Below are 24,909 nucleotides of genomic sequence, written 5' to 3' on the forward strand. Positions count from 1 at the left end.
ATCTATAAAAATATGGGTATTTTAATCTCTTTTCACTCTTTCACCTGTGGCTACATCTGTTCCTAGGTATTTTTGGTAACTATTTTAAACAGGACTTCTTTCTTTGTTTTTCAGCTAGTTTATTATTAACGTATCCAAGCACTGATCTTTGTATGTTGCTCTTGTATCCTGAAACTCTAATTTGTTGCTGATGGGAATGCAAAATGGCGCAGCGAATTATGAAGACGGTGTGCCAATATTACAAACACCCTCTATCATAAAACCCTGCGGCCAGGCTCCTGAGCATTTCCCCATGAAAATTGACAACTTATGTCCTCACAATGTTGGTAGCAGCACACGGGTTTGTAGCAGCCTCACTCATAATTGCTCGAACAAGCAAGCAACCAAGATGCTCTTCAGTAGGTGGACAGGGAGTTAAACTCTAATGCATGCATCCCATGGAACATTCTTCAGCATTTTTAAAACATGAGCTATGGAGCCATGAAAAGAGGTGGAGGAAACCTAGATGCATATCAGTGAGTGAAGGCAGCCAATCTGGGAGGGCTCCCTCTGTGTGCTTCCAGCTGTCTGGTGGACTAGGAAAAGCAGAGCTATGGAAACAGCATGGAGATCAGCGGTTGGCAGGAGGTAGAGAGAGGGAGTGATGGATGGTGGCACTCAGAGGATTATTAGGGCTGTGAGGTTTCTGTGCGACACGGTACATGTGGATATGCGTCGTTATACTTGTGTCCAACCTACAGGGTATTTAAGGCCAAGAGCGCCCCCTGGGGTAGACTTGGGAGGAAACACGTGTCTGTGAAGGTTCATTCACTGCGCTGAGTGTAGCACTCTGGCGGTGGGTGTTCACGGCGCCCTGGTGTGTGTGTAGGAGGAACAGAGGTATACAGAACCCACCTTACTTTCTGCTTAACTTGCTGTGAACCCAGAAACGCTGCTCTCAAAACAAAGTTTGTTCGTTAATTTTGAAAGTTAATGCAGTGAGAATACACACACATGCACAGGAATTAAGACACCACAAAGTGATCTGTGAACACTAAGTCACCCTTCACCTAAAAACTGCAACTCTAAGGTCAACTCCACGGTGACCATAGCGGTGTCACTGCACGCTTGTAACTGGCTTGTCTCCCAGATCCACTTGAACATCGGCCTCTCCAGTCTCAGGAACATCTTGCCAGCTTTTTCTTTTGGACTGTGATGAAGGGTGAGACTCTTAGTTCCAAAGAAGGAACATGGGACCTGGAAAGACTGATACCAGGAAATCAGAATCCAGGGGGCTGGCGCTGTGGCATGGCTGGGTAAGCCACCACCTGCAACACCGGCATCCCATAAGGGCGCCAGTTCAAGTCCCGGCAGTGCCACTTCAATCCTGCTCCCTGCTAACGTGCCTGGGAAAGCAGCAGAAGATGCTCCCAAGTGCTTGAGCTCCTGCGACCTACGTGGGAGATGCAGATGAAGCCCCTGGCTCCTGGCCCAGCTCTGGCCATTGTGGCTATTCAGAGAGTGAACCAGGAGGTGGAAGGTGTGTGTGTGTGTGTGTGTGTGTGTGTGCACTTGCACATTGCAAATAAATCAGTAAGTAAATATTTAAAAAGGAACGCAGCATCCAGGCGGAGCCGAGTGCAGAGGGAGGGGGCATCTGCTGGGGAAGGCGGAGTGAGGGCTGGCAGGGATCAAGGTGCAGAGATGACATCGGTAGCAGGATAACATTCTGAGAAAAGAACTGAGCTGTCTATTCTCCCACCTCCGCGCCGCTCCAGGTGCCCCCAGCACTCTCAGAAACAAGCCCTCTACACACACTGCCCGGTGGGGCAAGGACTGGTTCAACCAACACCCAGGGTACACGTTTGCCCTTGAGTTCCAGGGCACAGAGACAACAGTCTTGAAAGAGGACTTGGGTCTGCAGGAGCCAGGCTTCCTGAGAGAGGACGGAACAGCGGCCTCCTTTACGGGGCACTTTCCATGCACCAAGCGCCGTGCTCAGTCCCTCACACGGAGCCCCAGGGACAACCCTAGGGCAACAGGTGTGGCTGTCATGCCCATTCGACCACTGGGGAGATGGAGGCAGGGAGGATTAACTTCTCCAAGTCTCGCTGTAGCATCAAGCCCAGGGCCCAGGCCCCAAACCCATGGGGGTGATTTTTGGTCTCCAGTGGTCTGGCTTTGAATCTCAAGAGTCCAAGGCTACGGCCCTGCCCCCACCCGCCCCAAGGTGGGCACCTGGGATGAGAGGGAAGGAGAAGGCTGGGAGTGAAATGGGGGAAGGAGGAGCCCACCGTGGCGCACCCTGGGGCTTCAGCCAGTATCTGTCAGCCAGGCAGCCCGGGCAGCATCAGGGAGGCCAAAAAAGGGTTGGGGGTCCAGACTGGAGCAGTGGCCAGGGACACACATGCTGGCAAGAGCAGGGACGCAACTAGAATCCCCGAGGCTCCCGGGGTGGAAGCTGCAGACACTTCCTGCCCTGGGCAGTGGGCAGGCCAAGGACCTCTGCCTTGGGGGCACTCCTAGGGGTCCAGCACGACCCTATATGGGTCTGTCCTTAACTCCAGTCCCTTTCCTGTTTCCTGTCGTGGGATGTGGTCCACGCTTCGGCTGGAGAAGAGCCCACTGCCGGTATGGGGGCCCTGTCCCCAGCCAGAGACACACACCAGCCCACCCTGCACCCTCCACGCCCATCCTGGGTCCCTGCAGCGTCCCCTGCTGGCTCCTCGCAAGGCTCAGTCAGAGGAGAGAGCACAGTTTATTCCTGGGATTGTGCAAAGCTGGATGCGTGGGCTCAGGTGGGGCCCAGGCCCGGCCGCGGTGGTCACTGCGCGCCTGCACTCAGCGGCTCCACCCGCAGCCAGAGGCCGCCCTCGGCGCGCAGGATCAGCTCCGGCTTCCTGCGCGGCTTGGCGCGGTCGGGCAGGACGCGGAAGCGCAGCAGGGTGAGCGCCAGCGCCACCTTCATCTCGGCCATGGCGAACGACTGCCCGATGCAGTTCCTGTGGGCGAGGCTGGGCTGAGACTGCGCCCGGGTCCGCGGCCCGGGACCCTCCCCACCTGCCGGGTCTGGGGGACACAGGAGGGGGCTACCCGTGCCTGGGACCCCCTGCGGGCTTGTGCATCCCCTGACCCAGCCCCCAACCCAGATCAGTGGATCACGAGGGTGTGCTGACTGTGCCCAGAACTCTCTTCTGGGAACCTGACCCTGAGGGGTCCCTGGGGCAGAGAAGGGGCAACCCTTGTCTGGGACCCCCTGTGCGTTTCCATATCCCCCCGCCTGTCCCGGACTCCAGCACCCAACTCGGACCAGTAGTCGGGGACCGAGGTTCTGCTGCTGTCCGACCAGCACCCGGCCCATCGCTCCTGTACCTGGTGCAGGATCTTGTTGGGAACCCCGGGGGCTTTCCTATCTTCCCACCCTCGCCCAGACCCAGGCCCCAGCCCAGGCCTGCACACCAGACAGGGGCTCTGCGTCTCCTATGGGCCTTCTTGGACCAGCTCTGCTGCATTCCTCGCCCCCGACCTCCCAAGGAAGGGAGGGAAGAAACCCAGACTCAGGCCTCAGCAACGCCCCCTCCTCACTTCCTCCACCACTCTCATGCCCAGACCCTGCCCCGTCACTCAGCCTGGCTTGGACACCCACCGCCCTCACCTGGGCCCGGCTGAGAAGGGGATGAACGCCAGCGGCGACCTGTCCTTGACCTTCTCTGGCTCGAAGCGGGAGGGGTCGTAGACCTGGAGGCCAGGAGGGGATAGGGATGCTGGGCGGGGTCTCCCAGCACAGTCGGGTCTGGAGACACAGGCGTGTGTGCGTACGTGGTGGGGGAAGCTGGTGTCTGATTCACTGACCCATACCCTGCCTCCTCCTCCCTCGGAGACCCCGGGTATGGGCAAGGGTGGAGGTGGGGAGGGCACCTCGGGGTCCGGCCACACAGCTGGGTTGTGATGGGTCCCGAAAATGCTGATAACACAGATGACGCCTGTGGGAGAGGGGACAGGGCAGTGAGGACAAGGTCCCCGTGTCTGGTGGACCCCCTTCCTGCCCTGCCCCGGAGGCGCACCCTACTGGTATGCGGGCACCTTTGGGGATGACCTGGCCATCGGGGAGCGCCACGTCCTGGGTGCAGCAGCGAGAGATGACCGTGACCGCGGGGTGCAGCCGCAGGCTCTCCTTGATGCACATGGTGAGGAAGGGCAGCTGGGCCAGGTCGTCCCTGAGGAAGACACAGACATTGTCCAGGGAGCAGCACAGAGCCCACTGCCCACCTGGTACCTGCTGAGAGCTTTCTCCCTACAACGAAATAAACTTGGATGGCCCAGACATCTGAGCTGAGACAAGCAGAATAGATAATGAGAAAAGCAGAAAAGGAGGGAAATACCAGAGAAAATAAAGCCAGTCATTTTTGGAAGATATTTTTCACAAAGTCAAGCACAAACACACAGAAATGATGAATGTGATATGAGGTATTTCATCTGATCAATATGCTTTGTTACTTATATTGCAATGTCCCACGGTACCCCATAAATATGTATAGTCATTGTGTCAACACAATGATGTCTAAAGTAGAAATTAAAATGACCTGTAAGAAAAGGTAGCACATTTGCTTAAAAATGATGCTGAAGATGGTCAGGTAGACATAGATAAAATGATGATTGACAAGGAGTTGGTTAGGCAGATAGATGAAAGTTGGTAGACAGGATATGTAGATAGATAGACCTATAAAAAGATAGCTGGATTAGATAGATATGTTGATAGGCTGTTAGATACACAGCCAAGCAGAGAGACAGATGATATGTTCTTATATATATTTATACTGCAGTGCTGGTATCCCATACAGGTGCCGGTTCAAGTCCCTGCTGCTCCACTTCTGATCCAGCTTCCTGCTAATGTGCCTGGGAAAGCAGTGGAAGATGGCCCAAATCCTTGGGCCCCTGCACCTACATGAGAGAGCCGGATGAAGCTCCTGGCTCCTGGCTTTTGCCTGGCCCAACCCTGCCTGTTATGACCATTTGGAGAGGGAACCAGTGGATGGAAGATCTCTCTCTGTCCCTCCCTCTCTCTGTGTAACTCGGACTTTCAAAAATAAATTGTAAACATTTAAAGAGTAGTTTTCAAAATTGCTCAGAGGATACAACTCAAATGTTTTCACATATAATGAGTACCTGAGATGGCGAATACATCCGTTTGTTAGATTTAATCATCCCACATCATGTGTATATCTTAACTTCATGTTGTATCCCATAAATATATATAAAGTTGCCAATTACAAATAAGGGACAAAGTTAAAAAATATCCATTTTGCAAAACAAATATTTTGAGAAAAAGAAAAGATCTCAGTGATATATTGCTAATATGCAGGCTTGTGTCTATTTCATCAACACAGTCAGATTTGCATAGAAAAGGGGGTTGTTGTTCAGAAAGTGTTAGCGTAAGAATAACCATTTTCTGTAGAGACAGAAATCATTGACAATGAGGTTTAAGAAGGCAAGTCATTGTTATCATAAACACTCTTGTACACTCATTTTAAAAAACCAAGTGCATAAGGTTGCTCCAGATTTTGGTTTTGAAAGGATAAAACTGCTTCTTCACCTCACAGGGCAGATGTCCTGAGTAAGGGCTAGTGTGGGAGGGCGGATGCGTGTGCCATGCCATCCCTTCTCCACATCCACCCTCTGCCAGGCTCAGGTCTCCTCTGTGCCCTTGTCCTCCAGCTTCTTCTCTCTGGTATGCCCTCCACAGTAGCCCAGGGGGGATATTTCTGGTACCTAGATCTGACAAATATGTCCTCTGCTCAATCACTTGCCATGGTTCCCTGGGGTGAAGACTGAGGCCATTGGCACTATTTGCCAATTCTGCAACCAGCCTCCACTGTTGTGTCCAGTGTTATCTTCTCATCATGACCCAGCACTCTCCTCCCTGCTTCTTCCTCACTCCTTGGCCCTGGCTTTCTTCTGAGCCACAGCATTGTGCCCACTGAGGCACCCAAATAGGTTCATCGTTCAGGTTCTTGGGTGAGACAACTGTTTTATCTCTAGCCTTGCTTCTCCACTCTCATCCTTATCGCTACTCATGTGGACTGGGCTGGGACTGGTCCCCATGAGGATGGAAGCTCCTAGAAGATGGACCCCTGGGAGAGGTGCTTCCCAGGTCTCCAGAGCACAGAATACAGCTGGGAAGGCACTGTGGGCTGTGTTTGCCAAGACAGTCTCCTGGACGGATGAAGATGGCCTTCTGTACACGAGATGCAAGGCCCTTCCCACCAGGTGTTCCTGGACAATAGGGCAGGAATTAGGGGGCAGGAAGAAGCACAAATCTTCAGGGAGGGAGGATGTTTGGAGGGGGAATGAAAGTTCAGGAAGGAGAGGAAGGGAGTGGGAGGGAAGCGCATTTAGAACCCAGAGTGTTCTGCCCCACATGCCTGCAGTCTTTCGCCTGCCAGACAGCCAGTGCACCAGGGAGTAACAGCAGAATCAACAAAAAGACCTCCCTCCTGCCCCACTGTGGAGCGCTGACCCAATGAGAGGGGCTTAGGGACAGGCCAGGAGGACCCACACTCACCACTCAATCTCTTTAAGTTCCCGGTCTCTCAGCAGCTCCCGCACCTCCTGCCGGCAGCGCTCTTGGTATTCTGGGTGCTGTGCGAGGTTGTACAGGACCCAAGAGAGACCGCTGGCTGTGGTGTCGTGGCCTGAGGGAAAGCAAGGCGTGCTCGGGTCTCTGGGCTGCTTTAGCACCAGAGTGTGGACAGCGCCCCTGCGTGGAGGCCTCAAGGAGGATGGGGAGACTATGGCATGATCTAGGACCAACCCATCACGTCCACGGGATGCAGAGACGCCTGCCCCCACTGCAGTCCACATGGGATCCTCACCCTCAAACATGAAGGTATCAGCCTCTGCCCGTATGTCATCATCTGACAAATGCTTTCCATCTTCATCCTGGAATCAACACGAGATGACCACATCACACTAGCTCCTGAGACTAACCTGAGACAATCTTTAAACCCCTGTCATTCACTCAGTGACCCAAGCCCACTGTGTACCCCCAGATCTCTCTCGGTGACCATACAGGACCCCCACCTCTCGGGCCCCCTCCTGAGCTTGCTGGGAAGAATTAATGATCCATGAGTATTTGCATGTTTCTGCATGCTGAAGAGTTTCTGAGAAAAAAATACTGACAATCTGGGATATAGGAGGACTGGGCATTAGTTTGCCTTGAAAGTCTGAGATTAAGTGTTGCTCCAAAGATACTGACTCATATGCCAGGGTGGCAAGTCCACCTGGAGGCATTTTATCTGGAAATCTGTAGATAATCTTTCCACTGGAAAGATTTGTTTATGCTTTAGGACAAAGTATCTCTCTCTCTCTCTCTCTCTCTCTCTCTCTCTCTCACACACACACACACACACACACTGAAGAAAGAAAGTGTCAAGGTGCCACCAGACTCATAATACAGAGCCCCATCTGTCGTGCAGGCCCTGCTGCACATACAAATAAAAATGTTGCCTTGTCCTGGGGAAATGTGGGAGGGAGAAGCCAGTGCTATAGTCCCGATGTGGCTGCTGTAAATTCTGTGAGCAAGGAATTAACTGCTCAGATTTGGGGTTTTGGCGCCCCTGTCAGTAGAGGATGGGGATAGATTATGTAGACTTGGACATAGACATTGATTGTGGCAGACTAACTGATGAACTTGCCAAGAGTAAAATTTCAGCCTCTTCCCAGTCTCAGACTTAGCAGCCCCTGATGCCTGCATTCCATAGTCATCTCTTAAATGTTCCCTCCCTTCTCCTAGTACCTTCCAGGGAATGCCAGATCAAGTCCACATGCTTTTAACTGACACTGGGCATAATGCTGCCTTTGACTTGAGATCCTTGGGAAGCCCACCTTGGTCAGCAGGAGCACATCAATGAAGTCCAAAGTCTTGGTCTTGGCCTTGGCCTTGAGGAAGTCGTCAATCTCCAGATTAGGGAGTGTGCGGCGCCGCTCCTGGATGACGGCATCGGTGAAATCATGCACCAGGCGGCAGGCCCTGCGGAAGCGTTGTCCATTGAGGGTGAGGTAGTACAGGAGGTCTGTGTGCAGGAGGATTTGCTGGTGTCTTTTGACTACAAGGGCACTGAGCTCCAAGATGGCAGCAATGTATTCACTGGGCTTCCTGCAGGGTGAGGTCATAAAGAGAGGCAACAAATCAACACATCTGAAGCCTGAGGACTCTCCCAGCAGCCAGCAGCTGCCTCCCATCAGGAGACTGTGTGTCTGCAAGTAGCCCCACAGATCAGCATGAGACTTGCCTCTCCAAATCCACTCCTCCCTCTGCACCCACCCCCTGCCCTATTTCTGTGGTACAGACACCCAGAGCTCAGTATCTAGGGACATTATACTCTTCTTATTTCTCTCTTGCCCCTTCTCTCCTTTTTGAAATTGTCCATGGACATCATCCTGCTCCAACAGACCCAGGGTGGCCCTGTGTATGGCCTCATTGTCTCCAATGTCAATTCCATTACGTGTCTACACGACAGTTCACAAAAGTCAACTGTGACCAAGCCCATCATCTTCACAAATACGTCCAGACTTCTCTGGAAACCTCAGGATAACCCTTCATACTGCCTTGACTGGCTTTGCAATGTTGTTAAGAACTAACTACTGCCTACCCCTTGAACCAAGGTATCTCTTCACCACCTGTTGCTCACACTCTGCTCATCCTGGCCTCCCTGCCTTCACGCAAACGTCTGTCTCAATCTGAAAAGGCCACTATTTTTCTCTCTCTCTCTCTCTCTTTCTCTCTCTCTCTTCCTGTATATCAATGCCTATATCTAACCACCTCCTCCAGGAAGGCTGTCCTGGTTGCCAGTCAGTCCTCTCTCCCCCACCTCCTCCCTTGAGTTCATGAGCCGAGTTCCCATGCTTGGGCAAAGACTCACTCCTGACAATTGCTGTCGAAGCTGAAGACGCATCTCTGCAGACTGTCCAGGGTCATGAGGCTGACATGCTCAAACATGTCCAGACGGGCACTGCCCTCCGAGGCCAGGCGCTGCCACTTAGCCTGGCCAGAGAAGAAGAGAGAGGCAGGGCTGGGTCCTGGTTCTCTAAATCCAACCACCATGTTGGACTCTCCCAAATTCAGCCTCTCTTACTCTGCCCCAGGCACTCAACCCCAGGGAGGACCAACCCTGGTGGGCATGAATGCTGTTACTGTCTAGAGAGGAATACTCTGGACTTGGTCTCAAGAGACCTGGGTCCAAGTCCCAACTCTTCCTGTTGTTCTCTGAGTGCCCTTGGTGAGCTCATTACTCCTCCCTGAGCCATGTCAAGTCTACAGGAACAGCTGAGTTGACCTGTTTGGGTGCCAGATCAATCAAAGTGATGTCAATGATACACATTCCAGAAACCTTTATCAATGGTACATCATTCCAGAAAGTGGTGTCAAAGGTATACCATTCCAGACTCACTAACTGGGTGAGCCAGGGCAAACTCTCTAATGTATCTGACCCCTAGCTGCATCATCCATAATGGGGTACAAATAACCTGTACCTCACAGGGTTCTGAAAATTAAATTAGGCAGAATATAGCATGGAATTGGCACATGTCATCATCTGTAGTATGTGGTGAGTCTTCACTCAATCAATAGTAGCCATCCTCATCTTCATAATGATATGGGGATTTCTTTTTTTTTTAAAAGATTTATTTGTTTGTTTTGAAAGAGTTACAAAGAGAGAGGAAGAGGGATGGAGAGAGAGAGAGAGAGATAAGACGAAGAAGAGAGGAGAGGAGAGGAGATTTTTCATCCACTGGTTTACTTCCCAGATGTCTTTCTGCAATAAAGTCAGGAGCCAGGAACTTCATATGGGTCTCCCTCATGGGTGACAAGGGCCCAAACACTTGGACCATCTTCTGCTGCTTTTTCCCAGGCCATTAGCAGAGAGCTGGATCTGAAGTGGAGTAGCCAGGACATGAACCGGTGCCCATGTGGAATGTCAGTATTACTGGCAATGGATTTATACACTACACTACAATGCCAGGTCCCATCATGGGGGAATTAAGAAAATACCCATATGTTGGGAGAGGTAGTTCTCCAGGGGGCCCTGAGCACCCTTGCTAGGTATGTCAGGTGTTCTAATCCCTCCTTCTCTTAACCTGATCCTTAACCTTTGAAGATAATACTGAGGGGTGAGGTATGACTGCGCCTGTACAAAAGTCAGGAGTCCTTTCACTTGCCATAAAAACAGACTTCCTAGTTTGCACTTCCAATAGCAGGGTATTCAGAAGTGTAAACTAGTACGACTGGTATGGAAGAGTCCTCAGAAATCTGAAACTACATCTACTGTATGACCCAGCCATCCCACCCCTGGGAATTTACCCAGACGAGAAGAAATCAGCATATAAAAGAGTTATCTGTAACCCCATGTTTATAGCAGCTCTATTCACAATAGCTAAGGTATGCAATCAATACAGATGTCCATTAACTGATGACTGGATAAAGAAAATGTGGCATATATACACGACAGAATACTGCTTAGCCATAAAAAATAATGGAATCCTATCTTTTGCAAAAAACAAGCCAAACAAAACCATGAATGCAACTGGAAGCCATTATGTTTACTGAAATAAGCCAGTCCCCAAAAGGCAAATATATGTTTCCTCTGCTATGTGGTAGTTAATATAGAATACAAAAAATGTATAAGAATGAAATTGGCATCTTATGATTTGATTGCTGTTATAGCCCTTCTCTATATTCCTGTACAACAATGGTCTTTCTACTTTTTGCTTGTTGAACATTATGGCTAGTAGTGCATTAAGCTTCTGATTATTGAGGAAACTTGAAGATGGTATTGGAAAATTAAAGAAAAAAGAAAGTAAGGGAGGAAGGAAGGAGGGAGGGATGGAGAGAGGGAGATGGGAAGAGGAGTACCACTACCTTCTTAGAGTTGTGTCTATGAAATACATAACATCTGATCTCTTTATATTAACAAAACTTGATAAAAAACTCGATTTCCTAAGCCTAATTCTCATACTTTGTAATAGACTATACCATATGAACAGGCATCCATTGAATCTCAATTGTGGCACCCACATGTGTTTTGGGTGGCTTGGAGAAAGGTTGCAAGCCAAAAAATTTAGAGACACAATACTGTTTGTTTGGTGAGTTATAAATCCCCTTTCGTCTCTGATCTTGGGGTCCCATGTTTTCTGGCAGAACCCATGAAAACAGTAATGAGCTAAGTTATCAGACTGTTTGTGAGAAAAAAAATCTTAGTCACTTCACAAATCCTTTACCCCAATTCTCTGCTTCTCCCTGTATCCACACCTCTCACAATGGAACTTCTCAGCAACTTCTATTAACAGAGAAAGTCTACATCGCTCCCTCCTGCTTTGATTCTTTGACCAACAAAAGGTGGTGAAAGTGAGGAAATAATAATGCCAACAAAGCAAAGCCTCCTCTCACTCCTCTGAACTATTGTCTCTGCCATGAGAGCTGAAGATGTCCTTTCTCAGAGAGGAAAACACTTGGAAAAAGTCAATGTGACCAAGCTTAGATTGCTCTAAAGCCAGCCGAGCCACAAAAGGTGTGACAACAGAGCCAGGATCACCAGCGTTGTCTCCTGACCCACAACTTATCGTGCACTGTGAGTGATCCTATTCACTTCAGGAGAACCAGCCACATGATCTATGGGCTTATCAGCAGTCACAAACCCTCATTGCTTGAAACCAATGGGTTTTGAATGGCACACAACTCAGAAACAGTCACTATGAAAGCTTGCTCGCCAACATCTTGAGTCTGTTGGAGTTTCTGTGAGACAGTCTTGGAGACTGATGCCTTCTGAGCACCTACTGTGTGCCAGGAACATGATTTCATGAAATCGTCTTGAACACCCTTTTGGTAGTTTTTAAAATGCCTCATTCATTTATTTTAGTGTCAGAAGATAGATAGATAGATATACAGACAGATAAATAGATATAGATGAAACCAGAGATAGAGATGTGAGAGACAGGCGGCAGGAGACAGGGTTCCCATCTACTGGTTCACTCCCTAATGCTTGCAGTGGCTGTGGTTAGGCCAGCACTGAAACTGGGAGTTGGAAACCCAATGCAGGTCTCCCACAAAGGAGAGACAGGAACTCAAGGACTTGAGGTATCAGCTGCTGACTCTTAGGGTGCACACTAGCTGAAAATTGGACCCACGAACTGAGTTAGGATCCAAACCCAAGCACTCTTGTCTTTTAGTTAGGAGTCCCATTACAGTGATGAGCAAACAAGCTCAAAGGGAAAGACACAACAATGGCCTCATAGCTACCCACAGATCAAACAGCTCTGAATGGAAACGTCTGTGGCCACTTTTGCTCCAGAAACTCCATCCAGGGTCCTGGGGTTAAGGCACTCACATGCATAACATTTACACTCTTGTTGAAAATCTTCATGTAGGGCTTCAGGATGTTGAAATGGAAGGCGGGCGTCAGCATGCGACGATGGCGGCTCCACTTGTCACCGGCGCTCAGCAAAAGCCCATCCCCTAGGAGGGCAGCCATGGGCAGAGGACAAGGCCATCACCTCCCCCTGGCCCCCCAAGGGTGGCCTGAACCCTCCCACCTTCAGTTACTCACCCAGCCATGGCTCCAGGAATCTGTATATTACTCTGTCCTTGGGTGCAATGGCAGCTGTTGGGGACAAGGACAATCAGGGGCCATGAGAGGGCAGAGGAGGGACCCTGGATGGGGTATAAGCTGTCAGTCATCAGTGTGCACTTCCCCCCTCCCAACCCAACAAAGCAAGAAGGGTACCAAGGATAGAGAAGGAAAAGAAGGAGGGAAAAATTTAGTGGGAACCAGACCAGGCTTCAAGACGCACAGCAGAGCAAAGGCACATGCTAACATGGCCCATCATACTACATCATGCCTTCACATGGCTCCAACATGGCATACTGTGTTCTGCAACACCTGAGCACAGCACAGCTCTTAAAACATTCTTGCATGGGTGTCACAACTGTGGCATAGTGGTCTAAGCCTCCGCCTGTGGTGCTGGCATTTCATATGAGCACCAATTTGAGTCACGGCTGCTCTTCTTGTGGTCCAGCTCTCTGCTATGTCCTGGGAAAGCAGTAGAAGATGTCTCAAGTGCTTGGGTGCCTGCAACTGCATGGGAGACCCAGAAGAAGCACCTGGCTCCTGGCTTCATATCAGCCAAGCTCTGGCTATTGTGATCACTGGGGGAGTGAACCAGAAGATGGAGGACCTTTCTCTCTCTCTCTCTCTCGCGCGCGCGCACGCTCGCTCTCTTGCTCTCTCCTTTCTCTCTCTGTAGCTCTACTTCTCATATAAATTAATTAAATTAAATATGCATTGAAACTTCTCTCTCTCTCACTGTCCACTCTGCCTGTCAAAAAAAAAAAAAAAATCCTTGCATGAACCTAGGATACTGCTTACTCCAAAGCACTCTGAAATCTCCTCACTTGCACCTGGAATATGGTACTTGGCCCCAACATGTCTTAACATGTCCTGACATGATCATAACTTTTACAGCCTTCCTGGACATGGCATAACATGCTCTGACATGGAGCTGTGACCATCTGACATGACTCCAGCGTGCCCCACAAGCAGAACTTAAGTATGTTCCTATTGATATCTTAACTGTGATCCAGGCAAGACCTAGTTGGGCAACAGACATGACTTGAATATACCCTCAGACATACCTCAGACAAGACTCAAAAAAAAGGTGACAGACATTTCACAAAAGAACCTGAGTTACAGATCTCAGATGAGTCCCCGATGTGGACAGGCATGAGTAGTAGGACAAAAAGACAAACTTAAACCACATTACAGACAAGAATCTGCCATGCCTCCAATGCCCTTGGCCATGTTGGGCTCTGGACATGATCATCTACTACATTCCAAAGCTAAGTCCACAACAGGTGAACCAGGTATAACATATGCCAGGTGTAACCAAGGACCCAGGTATAAATGCAAATGTGACAGGATGAGACCATGCATGGCTGTGTCTCTGCCACAGCCCTTCCTGTCTGCACTTGGGTCGCCTGCTCAGACAGAGGCAGCACAGAGACCTTGGCATCAGGCAAGCGGTGGCCACCGTGCTATCTACCTGGAGCAAAGAGCACAGGCTTGATGTGGGCGGGGTGGAAGATGCGGACGACTGCGTGCCAGGGCCCCACCCACCAGCAGCACACATCCCCAAACGTGCGTGCCAGGCCCTGGGTGGACAGGAGGCCTTCCTCCGAGCTCTGAATCTGGAGAAGAACAAAGAGGACCGATGCAGGCTTTTCTAGGCTGCCAGAGAAGGACCTGTGGGCAGGGACCCAGACGGAGCCCTGGAAATTCGACCCAGAGCCCCATCCCCCTCTCTGAGCGCTGAATCCCCTCCTGGGCTCCCTCCCCACGTCCCTGGTGCGGGGCAGCCAGAATTCCACAGTCTCGGGGTTGCAGAAACAGCTGTTCCCCGTTTGGATCCACGAACCTCATCAACCTGGGTTCTCATCCATCTAATTTTCAGAAGCCACAGAGAACAAGGGTCTGTGTAGGATCTCCTCACTTTCTGGTGGACATTGCCCATTCTTTTATCATTGATCTGTGTGCGGTGGAGAGGGCAGAGGGCAATGGGAGGGGGCAGTCTCCTAGAGGAGATTCCTAGGCACTGGAGCAGAGAGGAAATGATCATGCAGGGGACAAACCACTGATCAGGGCAGAAGGATCTGTCCCATCAGAGGTGGCTGTCACAGAAATAGTAGCCCAGAGCCTCCACCTTACTCTGGGCCTGGGCAGAGGCAAGGCTGCTACCATCGCATGCTACCGAGATCCACTGCACCAACATTGCAGCACCTGTTATCACTCCAGAACCAGCTGTGACAGGTCCTCCTCCAGGGAGACTTCAGCCTGGCCCAACAGAGATGTGGCACCTCCTCTGAGCTGCTGCAGCCCGTCTCCCTCTGGCTTACTCCTGGCCACATGTCTCAGTTCTGATCTGTCTCTTCAAAACAGGGCTCAACCTTGGACTGAAGCATCCTGGAAACACAGAGGAGCCCAGCACTCCAGGGCAAGGGGGTCAGATAGCAGTGGAGGAAGAAGACAGTGGTTGGAGGTTGGTGAATGCATGAAACAAAGAGGAAGATAGCTGGGAGAGAAGAGGGGAGGGGGCCAGGGAGCACTGGGGGCTGCCTAGCCACTTGGGGCTGAGGGGGCTGGAAGTGTCTGGATGCACCATGGTGCCCACCACCACCATCACTGCCCGGGTACCTGAGGCGTTCAGGACAGGTCGGACAACGTCAGGGTGGCACAGCATGACGAGAGGCATGATGGGGCCCATCCAGATCAGAAAGCCTTGGGGAAAGGCGGTCACCAGCTGGGTCACTTCCTTCATGCCCTCTTCTGTGGAGTTGACCTGCAAGAAAGGTGGGGCAGTCACCTCCTGGGGTGGTTCATTTCCAGCGTCAACTTGACTGAGCTAAGGGATGCCCAGAGAGCTGATAAGACATGATTTCTGGGTGTGCTCTGAGGATGTTTCCAGAAGAAACATGTGAATGAGCAGCATGTGAGTGGATAGCCTGGGTCAGGAAGGTATCCTGTCTCCAATGAGGGCAGGCATCGTCCAGTCCATTGAGAATACCAAGGCAGAGGTGGAGTGAATTCACTCTCTGTGGGGGGTGGGTCACCACGCGCTGTCCTCGGCCACCAGAACTGTGGATTCTTGGGCCTTTGGGATCAACAGCTTACACTAGCAGCCTCCTTGGGTTCTTCTCAGTTTTTGCACTGAGACTGAATTACACCACTGGTTTCCTGGGCCATTGGACTTCTCAGCCTCCATAATCATGCAAACCAATTCCTGTAATAAATCCCCTCTTTGATAAATAATTAGGTAGATAGACATGTTAGAATGATAGATAGATGAGAGAGATGATGATGGAGGAGGTATGCATAGATATATAGATGATGGTATGACATATACAAAGATAATAGTCATATAGTTAAAAGTAGAGTGGTCAGCGGGCGCTGCAGCTCAATAGGCTAATCCTCCACCTAGCGGCGCCAGCACACCGGATTCTAGTCCCTGTCGGGGCGCCGGATTCTGTCCCGGTTGCCCCTCTTCCAGGCCATCTCTCTGCTGTGGCCCTGGAAGGCAGTGGAGGATGGTCCAAGTGCTTGGGCCCTGCACCCCATGGGAGACCAGGAGAAGCACCTGGCTCCTGCCTTCGGATCAGCGTGGTGCGCCGGCCACAGCGCAGCAGCCGTGGCGGCCATTGGAGGGTGAACCAATGGCAAATGGAACACCTTTCTCTCTCTGTCTCTCTCTCTCACTATCCACTCTGCCTGTCAAAAAAAAAAAAAAAAAAGTAGAGTGGTCGATAGATAATATGTACATAGATATAGGTAGATGAGAGAGATGATGGATAGACATTCATAGATACAATGATACATATGTATCTAGATGATACATATATATAGATACATGTATATAGATGTATATAATAGATATATGTATATAATGATACATGTATACAGATAGATTACAGTTACAGAGATGAAAGAATGACGGATAGGTAGATAACAGATGATAGATACATAGAACAATATATGCACAGATTATGGTTACATATATAAAATGTTGGATAGAGAAGTAGAGAGATATAGACAGAGAGATGATAGATATGGATAGATAGAATGATACATGTAGAATACCATTATATAGATAGAATAATGGAAAGACAGACAAGATATGACAATAATAGTTACATAGATGATACATACATACATGCTAGATGGACAGATGGTAGAATTATTGGTCAATAGCTAACTAGATAGAATAATAGAATGGTGAATGAATGGATAAGTAGATGATAGATAGATAGATTATAGTTGGCCTTCTGCACCACAGGTTTGGTTAAGTGTTTCTTTTTTTAAAAGATTTATTTATTTATTTGAAAGTCAGAGTTACACAGAGAGAGGAGAAGAGAGGAAAGGAGAGGAGAGGAGAGGAGAGGAGAGGAGAGGAGAGGAGAGGAGAGGAGAGGAGAGGAGAGAGAGGTCCTCCATCTGATGGTTGATTCCCCAATTGGCCGCAATGGCCGGAACTGCGCTGATCCTAAGCCAGGAGCCAGGAGCTTCCTCCAGGTCTTCTACATGGATGCAGGGGCCCAAGGACTTGGGCCATCTTCTACTGCTTTCCCAGGCCATAGCAGAGAGCTGGATCTGAAGTGGAGCAGCCGGGTCTCGATCTGGCGCCCATATGGGATGCTGGCACTTCAGGCCAGGGCGTTAACCCACTGTGCCACAGCGCCAGCCCCTTGGTTAAGTGTTGATCCAACACATTTAAAAAATAAACTCAATCTGTACAGTGTAGGTATAGCTTTGTTTCTTCAGTCCAACTATGTACATACCTCACACATTGTTTTAGATATTGAGTCATATAGAGATGATTTGAAGTATATGGGAGAGTTATGTGGGCTCTAGGCGAACATTATGCAACTTTATTAAAGGGAGTTGAGCATCCATGGATTTGGGTCGGGGGCAGGCGGGTCTGGAATGACCCTGATGGACACCACAGCGATGGGTATCCATCATGCTATGTATGCTATCAAAGCCTGATGCTCCCTCCAGAAGGAAGCACGGCAGGTATCTCTGCAGGACCCAGAAGTGGCACAGCCTCTGCACCGTGCAGCAGGTCTGGATTCTGCAGGAAGTGGTAGGGGGGGACCACTGCTTCTCCCCGCCCCTTCCCTCTGGGACTCTCTCTAAATCAGAAGGGAGCATCCCCAGGCAGAGGGAGCAGCATGCTCTCTGTCCACAGGGCAGGGAGGCCCACCTTGGCTCAACAGATGGGTTTACTCATCCTGGGATTGGTTCCCGCTCAGGTGCAGCCACAAAGAGAGGGTCCACATGGGAACAGTTTCTGGGGACATCAGTATGGCCACAAGCTTTGTCTCTAAGTCCGCTTCCACATCCTCTCATGTGCTGCCCAGTCCACATGGCCTGCAGTCTCTCCACGGAGGAGGGTCTGCACACTGGGGACCCTCCAGCCTTGGCAGACCCCATGGAGAGCACAAGTGAGCCCTGACTGTCCTTGAGAACTGGGGCTCCCACATGTGGGCACCTTCTGCTCCCCAGGGTCTGCGCTGAGTGCATCCCGTGCACCCTCTCGCTGAACCTCTGCACACACCCATGGTGCTGCCACCCACAAGTGAGACAGCTGAGGCCACACTGCCCAAAGGGGAGAGCGGGCCTGAGCCACAAGAGGGACCAAGGATTCTCAAAGGGGAAGTCGGAGGCCAGTGTTCATGCAGTTGGGCAACAGGGCCCCAGGGTGCATCTTAAGGAGGAAGAGTGAGATGACAGGAAGTGGCCAGAGAAGGGAGGCACTGAGGGACACCCACACCTCTGCCCTGGTCCAGCTGTGCCCCGTGTGTGTGGACCTGGGGGCATCACAGCTCATCCCTGTGGTACCACAGCAGCCAGACCTGGGCAGGCACGAGGAAATGGGCCAGATGTGAAGCTGACCCTGGATGGGCCCATCAGGAGGCCCCCAGTCCAGCATGGAGAATGAGGGGAGGCCAGGGGTCTCCCCGCTATGCAGCCCACCCTGGAATCCCTTGGCAGTTCTCTCTAGGTGGGGAAGGCAGGCAGGAAAGAGATATAAAGCCAATGAGGGTGGGAGAACAGGGTGTTGGAAAGGCTTGAGAGGAGTGGCTGAGTGGCCTCGCTCACTGCCCTGCTGTCTTAGACCCCAGCTCCCTTCTGACTCCCAGCTCCCAGAGCCCCACCCCTAGCCCCTTAGGGAGTCCATTCACCCGGATACCCCAGGCCCTGTCTGTGGCCACACTTACCAGGTGCAGATGCCCCAAGAACCAGTTCCATCTGGGAGGTTCTGGAAAACTTCGGAGGGTTCGAGACATTTTATGGAAAGCGTGAGTCCAGGTCAGGATGCGGGCCAGGAGCCAGGAGGCACCAACCAGCAGCAGGAGCAGCCATGGGGAGACTGTCTCAAGCCCCAGCCCCAGCCCCAGCCAGGACTGGCTCAGCTGCAGCATCCCGCAGGCAGTGGGAAAGAGAACAAGGGGGCTCAGGGCAGTGGAGAGGCAGGAAGTAGGGTAGGGCGGGCTCTGGGCTGGGGATCCAGCCAATCCAGAGACAGAGAGAGTGGAGATGGTGTGTGTGTGTGTGTGTGTGTGTGTGTGTGTTTACCAGCTTGCCCCAAACAACCTCCTCTCCCGACCACCCTGGACTGCTTTTGGCCAGCTGCTCTAGGGAAATCTGTGGGATGAGGCCAATCTGGACAGGGCTGGGCTGGAACTTCCAATCCCCACAGGTGTGGCTGCCTCCTCCCAGCCTGGGCAGCCAGCCAAGAGGGCAGGGGCAAGGCCATCTGGGTGACAGGAACCAACTCCGCCCACAGAGCGCTTGGCAAGAGCTCTGTGGAACGCCTTCTGATCCAAGCAAGGGGCAAAGGTGACTCTGGGCTGACAAGTTCACAACAACTCCCTCCCCTTCCCAGGCCAGAGTACAACAGGAGAAAAAAAACGTTGGAAATTGAGACTGGGAACACAGCCAGGTTTAGCCTTAGCTCAGAACAGCTCGAGCTCTTTGATCAGTGGGGGCTGGAGGACATTGGACTGTTGTATCAGAACACAGGAGGCTCAGAGATGGAAACTTCAGCCTTCAAACTGCGAACACAGCCCCAGCAGGAGTTCAAGCGCAGACGAGGCTGGAGCCAGAACACAGAATCCAGCCTCAGTGGGGTCACCTGGGGGCAGATCCAGGCAGTAGGAAGAGAAGTTGGAGAGGCTTGGTGGGGAGGGGGCAAGGCTGAGTGTGGCTGAGCACATGGGGGGGGGGTCCAGGTAGAGCAGGGAGGAGGCAGGGGAGCCTGAGTGGAGTCTTCCTTCTACTGCTCTGACCATGGGCAAGCCCTCCTGACTCAGTCTTCCTATCTGGGAAATGAGCTGTTGGATGACAGCCTTAGAGGGGGACAGAGGAGGGCTCCATGGAGGAGGGGGCTCCAAGCAGGGGGAGAGTGGGGAGGGGCTGCCCCGCTCCGTGAGCTGCGTACCGTGTGCCAGGTCCCTACTCTGTGCAACAGACTGCAGGGGACGTCCTGTCATTGCATTCTGGCCATAAAGTGGGCCTACTGTGTGCTGAGGGCTCTACATAATGTGTCTACTGTGTGCTGCCCCTTCAACCAGTATGCCTGAGTGCTGAGTGCTATCTATAAAGTGTACCTACTGTGTGCTGACTAGGTGCCATAAAGTGGGCCTACTGTGTGCTGGGTACCCTCCATGAAGGATGCCTACTGTGTGCTGCCCGTTCTTTGTGAATTGTGTCTACAGTGTTCCAGCCACACTACACAAAGCACATGTACCATGTGCCAGTTGTTCCCATGACATGTTCCTGCTGTGTGCTGGCTGCTCTCTGTTAACTCCTGCCTGCTGTGTTTCAAGTTCTCCACAAAAATCTTCTGCAGTGAGTGCTGATCCTCTACATGAAGAATGACTGTCTGCTGCTGTACCTACTGTGTGCAGCATGCTCTGCACAAAATGTGACCTCTGTGTGCCAGGTCCTCCATATGACACGAGCCTGCTTTGTGTCAGATGCTCACCCGTATCACCCGGCGCCCTGCCCTCAGCTCTCTGGGACCACAGCCCCTTGGGGATCGGGTGGAGAGACCCAGGTGATGTCATCCAGAGGAAAAAGGAGGCCATTTAACAGAACAGCAAACTGAGGCTCAGAGGGGACAGCCCTCAAGCCCAAGACACCAAGCTCAGAGGAATCCAGGCCTGTCAGATGCTCAACCTTTTTCTGCAATGGTGCTTCCCCCCACTCACTGGGGACGACGCTCCCTTCATCCAGGGACATAGATAATGCTGGACCCTCAGGCAATGGGTGGCCCAGAGAGGAGACATCGTGAGGCCCTTGTGTCACCACCAGGAGTCTTCTCACAGCCAGGATGCCCCACCCAGCATATCCTGTGCTCCTTCCAGAAACGACTGTGTGTGGTGTCAGGAGAGAGATGAGGCTCCCAGCAGAGGTGCTGAATGGCAGGGCTGGAGAAGACAGCACTCCTGACACAGTAAGATGCTCATGGGATCCCACACCTCTCTCTACCCCCACTGCAACCTCCAGACCAATCGGCCATGGGATTCAGGCAGCCGGTCCAAGTGCCCTCGGGAGGGGGCTCCCTCCTACCCATGATCTCCTTCCCCTCCGTGGGGACAGAATCCACCTGCTGGCTGGTCCATCACATCAAGTGTCAAAGGATGGGCACAGAGTTTAATAAACCAGGCAGAGCCTTGGAGACACAGTGGCTGAAGAAGCTCCCTGTAGACCTACTATGTGTTTGAGATGGAAGCTTGCCTAACCACCTGCACTGACCAACTTTCAGGGTCACATCCAAAAACTTCACAGAGCATGGCGAGTTTTTTCTCACACAGAGGGACAGGAGGGGAAACCAGGTTTATACGATACAGGAGTAGTGGCCCCAACTCTATCCGGGGAGAGGGTGGGGTGCTGTAAGCAGGACCCAGCTGCACTGCAGGCTGTAGTGGTGCTGAAACCCGCCCTCACTTTCAAACCAGAAGCAGTTGCTGCAATTCACTTACACAGCAAAGGTGGTCCATGCACCAGCCCCCGAGGGCATGGCCAGGGCTGCCAGAGGATCAATCTGAGCTGGTTTAGTGATAAACAGCCAGAGAAAAGCTTTGCAAAAGTCCAGAGGACTCACGAGACTCGATATCCACCTACCCTGCAGGGACTTACTGAGTGATGCTCACTCTGAAACATTAATCTGACCACCGCCCCAGTCCCCAGCCCCACAAGCGGAGGTCTCAGGGCAGGGTCTTTGGGCACAGTCCCTGAGGAGGAGAGGGCATTTCTCATCCAAATCCAACAGATGGGACCCAAGAACTCCACTAGGATGAGGAGAGGGTCCTGCAGAGAAAGATACAGAGTTTTGTGTTGCTGTGGATTCATTCTGAGAGGAGGAGCGTGGTGGGGGCAAGAGGCGCGCAGTCACCACACAGACACTGGGAGTCGAGTGAAAGCGGGCCAGAGGTGAGCAGCCCGCAGACTCATTTATTTCAGTTGGTACAGCAGCTTATATAGCCAAGGCAGCCAATTTGGTAAAGGGGTGGTCTATGCCCTAACCAATCACAGCCTGTTGCCAGGCAGGCTCCTTTGCCAGGTGGGTTCTGAAGCCATTTCCTGAGTAACTGACACTCGCTTGCCAGCGGCCTTCTTGGCATGGCCTTCTCATTCCACCACAGTTTTGTTCTCAAAAATCTGCAGCAGGCAGGATTAGGCCAGGCTGAAGCAAGAGGAGGGAGCTCAATCAATCCTGATCTCCCTGGTGGCTGAAAGGGACCAGATCCTGGAGCCATCACCGGGGGCCTCCTAGGTCCTGCATGAGCAGAAAGATGGGGTGAGAAGATGGAGATGAGAATTAAATCCAGCACTGCAGAAGGTAGGGTGTGGCCATTATAACTGCTAGGCTAAATGTCCATTTGCAATATTTTTCCTTCTAAATATCTACCATTACCAGTTGGTTCATTTTCTTACATGACGGCTGTGGGGGTTTTTATTTATTTATAATGACCATATAAGCATGAAGCATATTGTTCAAGGAAAGGCTGGCATGCCACAGGGCCTGTGTTAAGTGTACATGACAGGTGGACAGACAGAGAGCATTGTGGCTGGGAACAAGGCCTCCAGGTGCAGACCAGTTGTGTCCCATCAGGACCTGCTGTGTGAACTCTGGGTGAGACCTTTGCCACCCAGGGGACCAGATTTGTGCCAGGAAACTGGGGTCCCTATCATCAATGATGAGAGACTTTAAATGAGTTTAAAGCAAGATGCTGACAGCAATGCTCCCTGGCACATGGAAAGCACTGGGCTTGTTTTCCCAATACTGTGCTTTGAGCAAGGGCAGGAGTGCCCACCAGGAGCCTCGGGCCCCTGTGGAGCAGGAAGCACAGCCCTCGCTGGCTTTGCACATCCCTCACGCAGTCCCAAGGCCCTGGACGGGGAGAAGACTTTCAGGAGAGGAATGAGCACCCAGCTGGGGGTCAGACGGCTTAAGGTCAAAACCTGGCTCTGTCTTTCTTCAGCTGTGTGACCTGGGGAAGGGACTTGCCCTCTCTGAACCCCACGTTCCTTCTCCGTAGAACGGACACCAGGATGGGCCCAAGAGAACTCAGGCTGGGCTTCCCAGAAGCAGACCCTGATGCAAAGATTCCAGGGGGGACCCTTGATTGGAGGGGACTCTCAGACCAGAATGCAATGCCCATTGGGAGGGGATTCCAGGGAACACCCGCAGGACAGAGGTGGATTGAGATGGGGAAGGGAGAGCAGCAGCTAGAGGGAGCTTTGTGAGGGCAGAGTCCCCTGTGGGCAGCGGGGACTTGGCCCTGCCGGCAGCTCTGGGAAGCAACACCCAACACACTCCTCAGAGTCGTCCAACCCAGAACACAGGAGCTGGGGCACTCACACACACACACATACACACACCCTGTTACTCAGGCTAATTCCAGGGACCCTGTCTGTCCAGAATCTCCTGCCTGCACTGCAGGGCTGCGGCCTGGGGTCATTGGCACTGGGCTCCTCCTGTTTCCAATCACAAGCTGACGCTCAGGCTGTTATGGACAGTTAGTCACTCAGTGACTCCAACAGACACACACACATGCACACAATCGCCAAGTGTCAGTGTACACAAACCTACACACACAACTGTGCATGTGCACACAGTTATGTGTTCACATGTACACACACACACACAGTGTTCCCACATATGGAAGCAATTACATACACACACACCTGTTACATGTTCACATGTATACACACACACATTGTTCCCACATATGGAAGTAATTACACACACACATGTACACACACCTCCGCATGTGCACAGTTACATGCTTGCATGTACACAAATTGTCACCACATATGGAAACAATTACATATACACACACGTAGACACCTCCGTATGTGCAGTTACATGCTCACACACATATATGCTCCTACTTATGGAAATGATTACACACCCAGATTTGCACACACATGCATGCACTCAAATGGCAGAGTCACACAAATGCAGACACACATACCCTTACACAAACACACACACACACACAGATATTCAGCTACTAGACCAAACACCTAGAGCATGTTATTCCCAAACATTCCAGCAGGGGCAGTGGTCTTCCCACTTGGGAAGAGGAAGAAGCTTCATAGAGACAGGTGACTGTAGGAGCTCTGGGGGTTTGGGAATCACACAAGCAGGTGTAGCAGAGTCCTGGGCACCAGGGCCTCACACCTGCCTGCTGTCCTCCATCACTCACTCCCTGCCACACCCCGCAGAGGGATCTCAGAGTCTGTTTGATGTGGAACAGGAGACATGTGACCCCCGGTGCTGACCACTCTTTGGCTTGGTTGAAAAGTCAAGGAGCCGTGGCAGTGACAAATGAGGCCAGGAGAAAGGTACCTGTGATTGAAGAAACGATGATTTATGCTCCAGCAGGAATGCTCCATGGTCAGCACACAAAATGAACGATGCTTCTGTACTGTCCTCCAACGGCCTGCAGCCTCTTTCTGTGTGATCTGTGGGTTCAGTTTCTTAAAATGTTTTAAATGGTTGTAAAATGAGAAGGAGGAGGAGGAGGAGAAGCTAGAGGGAGCATGCAAGGCCCCAGGCACAGATACACAGCAAGGTGCGCGTTGTTCCTGGGCTGGAAGACTCAGTGCTGCTAAAATCTTGGCTGTCCTCAGGGTGACCTGAGCGTCAGGGGATATCAGTCAAGCCCTGTAGGACTCCTAGTGGGAACAGACACCCTGATTAGAAAATTTACCTGATGGGCCGGCGCCGCGGCTCACTAGGCTAATACTCCGCCTTGCGGCGCCGGCACACCGGGTTCTAGTCCCGGTCGGGGCGCCGGATTCTGTCCCGGCT

General features: G+C 51.6%; 1 protein-coding gene across 1 annotated transcript; it reads right to left on the reverse strand.

The window, feature by feature from the left end:
• Nucleotides 1-2,718: 2,718 nt before the first annotated feature.
• Nucleotides 2,719-19,324, reverse strand: LOC100348038 (cytochrome P450 4F2). Its single transcript, XM_002722795.6, has 12 exons — nucleotides 18,800-19,324; nucleotides 15,219-15,363; nucleotides 12,579-12,632; nucleotides 12,360-12,487; nucleotides 8,901-9,022; nucleotides 7,864-8,134; nucleotides 6,852-6,918; nucleotides 6,542-6,671; nucleotides 4,063-4,196; nucleotides 3,898-3,962; nucleotides 3,635-3,717; nucleotides 2,719-2,981 (listed from the first exon to the last, which is right to left on the reverse strand). Exons 1-12 carry the CDS (start codon nucleotides 19,001-19,003, stop codon nucleotides 2,804-2,806), a joined length of 1,581 nt encoding a protein of 526 aa, XP_002722841.3. The 5' UTR covers nucleotides 19,004-19,324; the 3' UTR covers nucleotides 2,719-2,803.
• Nucleotides 19,325-24,909: the final 5,585 nt, after the last annotated feature.

The sequence above is a fragment of the Oryctolagus cuniculus genome, chromosome 16, assembly GCF_051225735.1.
Source record: "Oryctolagus cuniculus isolate XC-2025 breed Fujian yellow rabbit chromosome 16, ASM5122573v1, whole genome shotgun sequence".
NCBI classification, from domain to species: domain Eukaryota; kingdom Metazoa; phylum Chordata; class Mammalia; order Lagomorpha; family Leporidae; genus Oryctolagus; species Oryctolagus cuniculus.

Excerpts from the sequence above, each read along its gene's own strand:
- LOC100348038 (XM_002722795.6), bottom strand. The coding sequence starts at position 19,003 with ATGCTGCAGCTGAGCCAGTCCTGGCTGGGGCTGGGGCTGGGGCTTGAG. Across the intron at positions 8,135-8,900 it reads TTCGACAGCAATTGTCAGGA|GAAGCCCAGTGAATACATTG; the intron begins GTGAGTCTTTGC and ends CTCACCCTGCAG. Across the intron at positions 2,982-3,634 it reads CCCTTCTCAGCCGGGCCCAG|GAACTGCATCGGGCAGTCGT; the intron begins GTGAGGGCGGTG and ends CCTCGCCCACAG.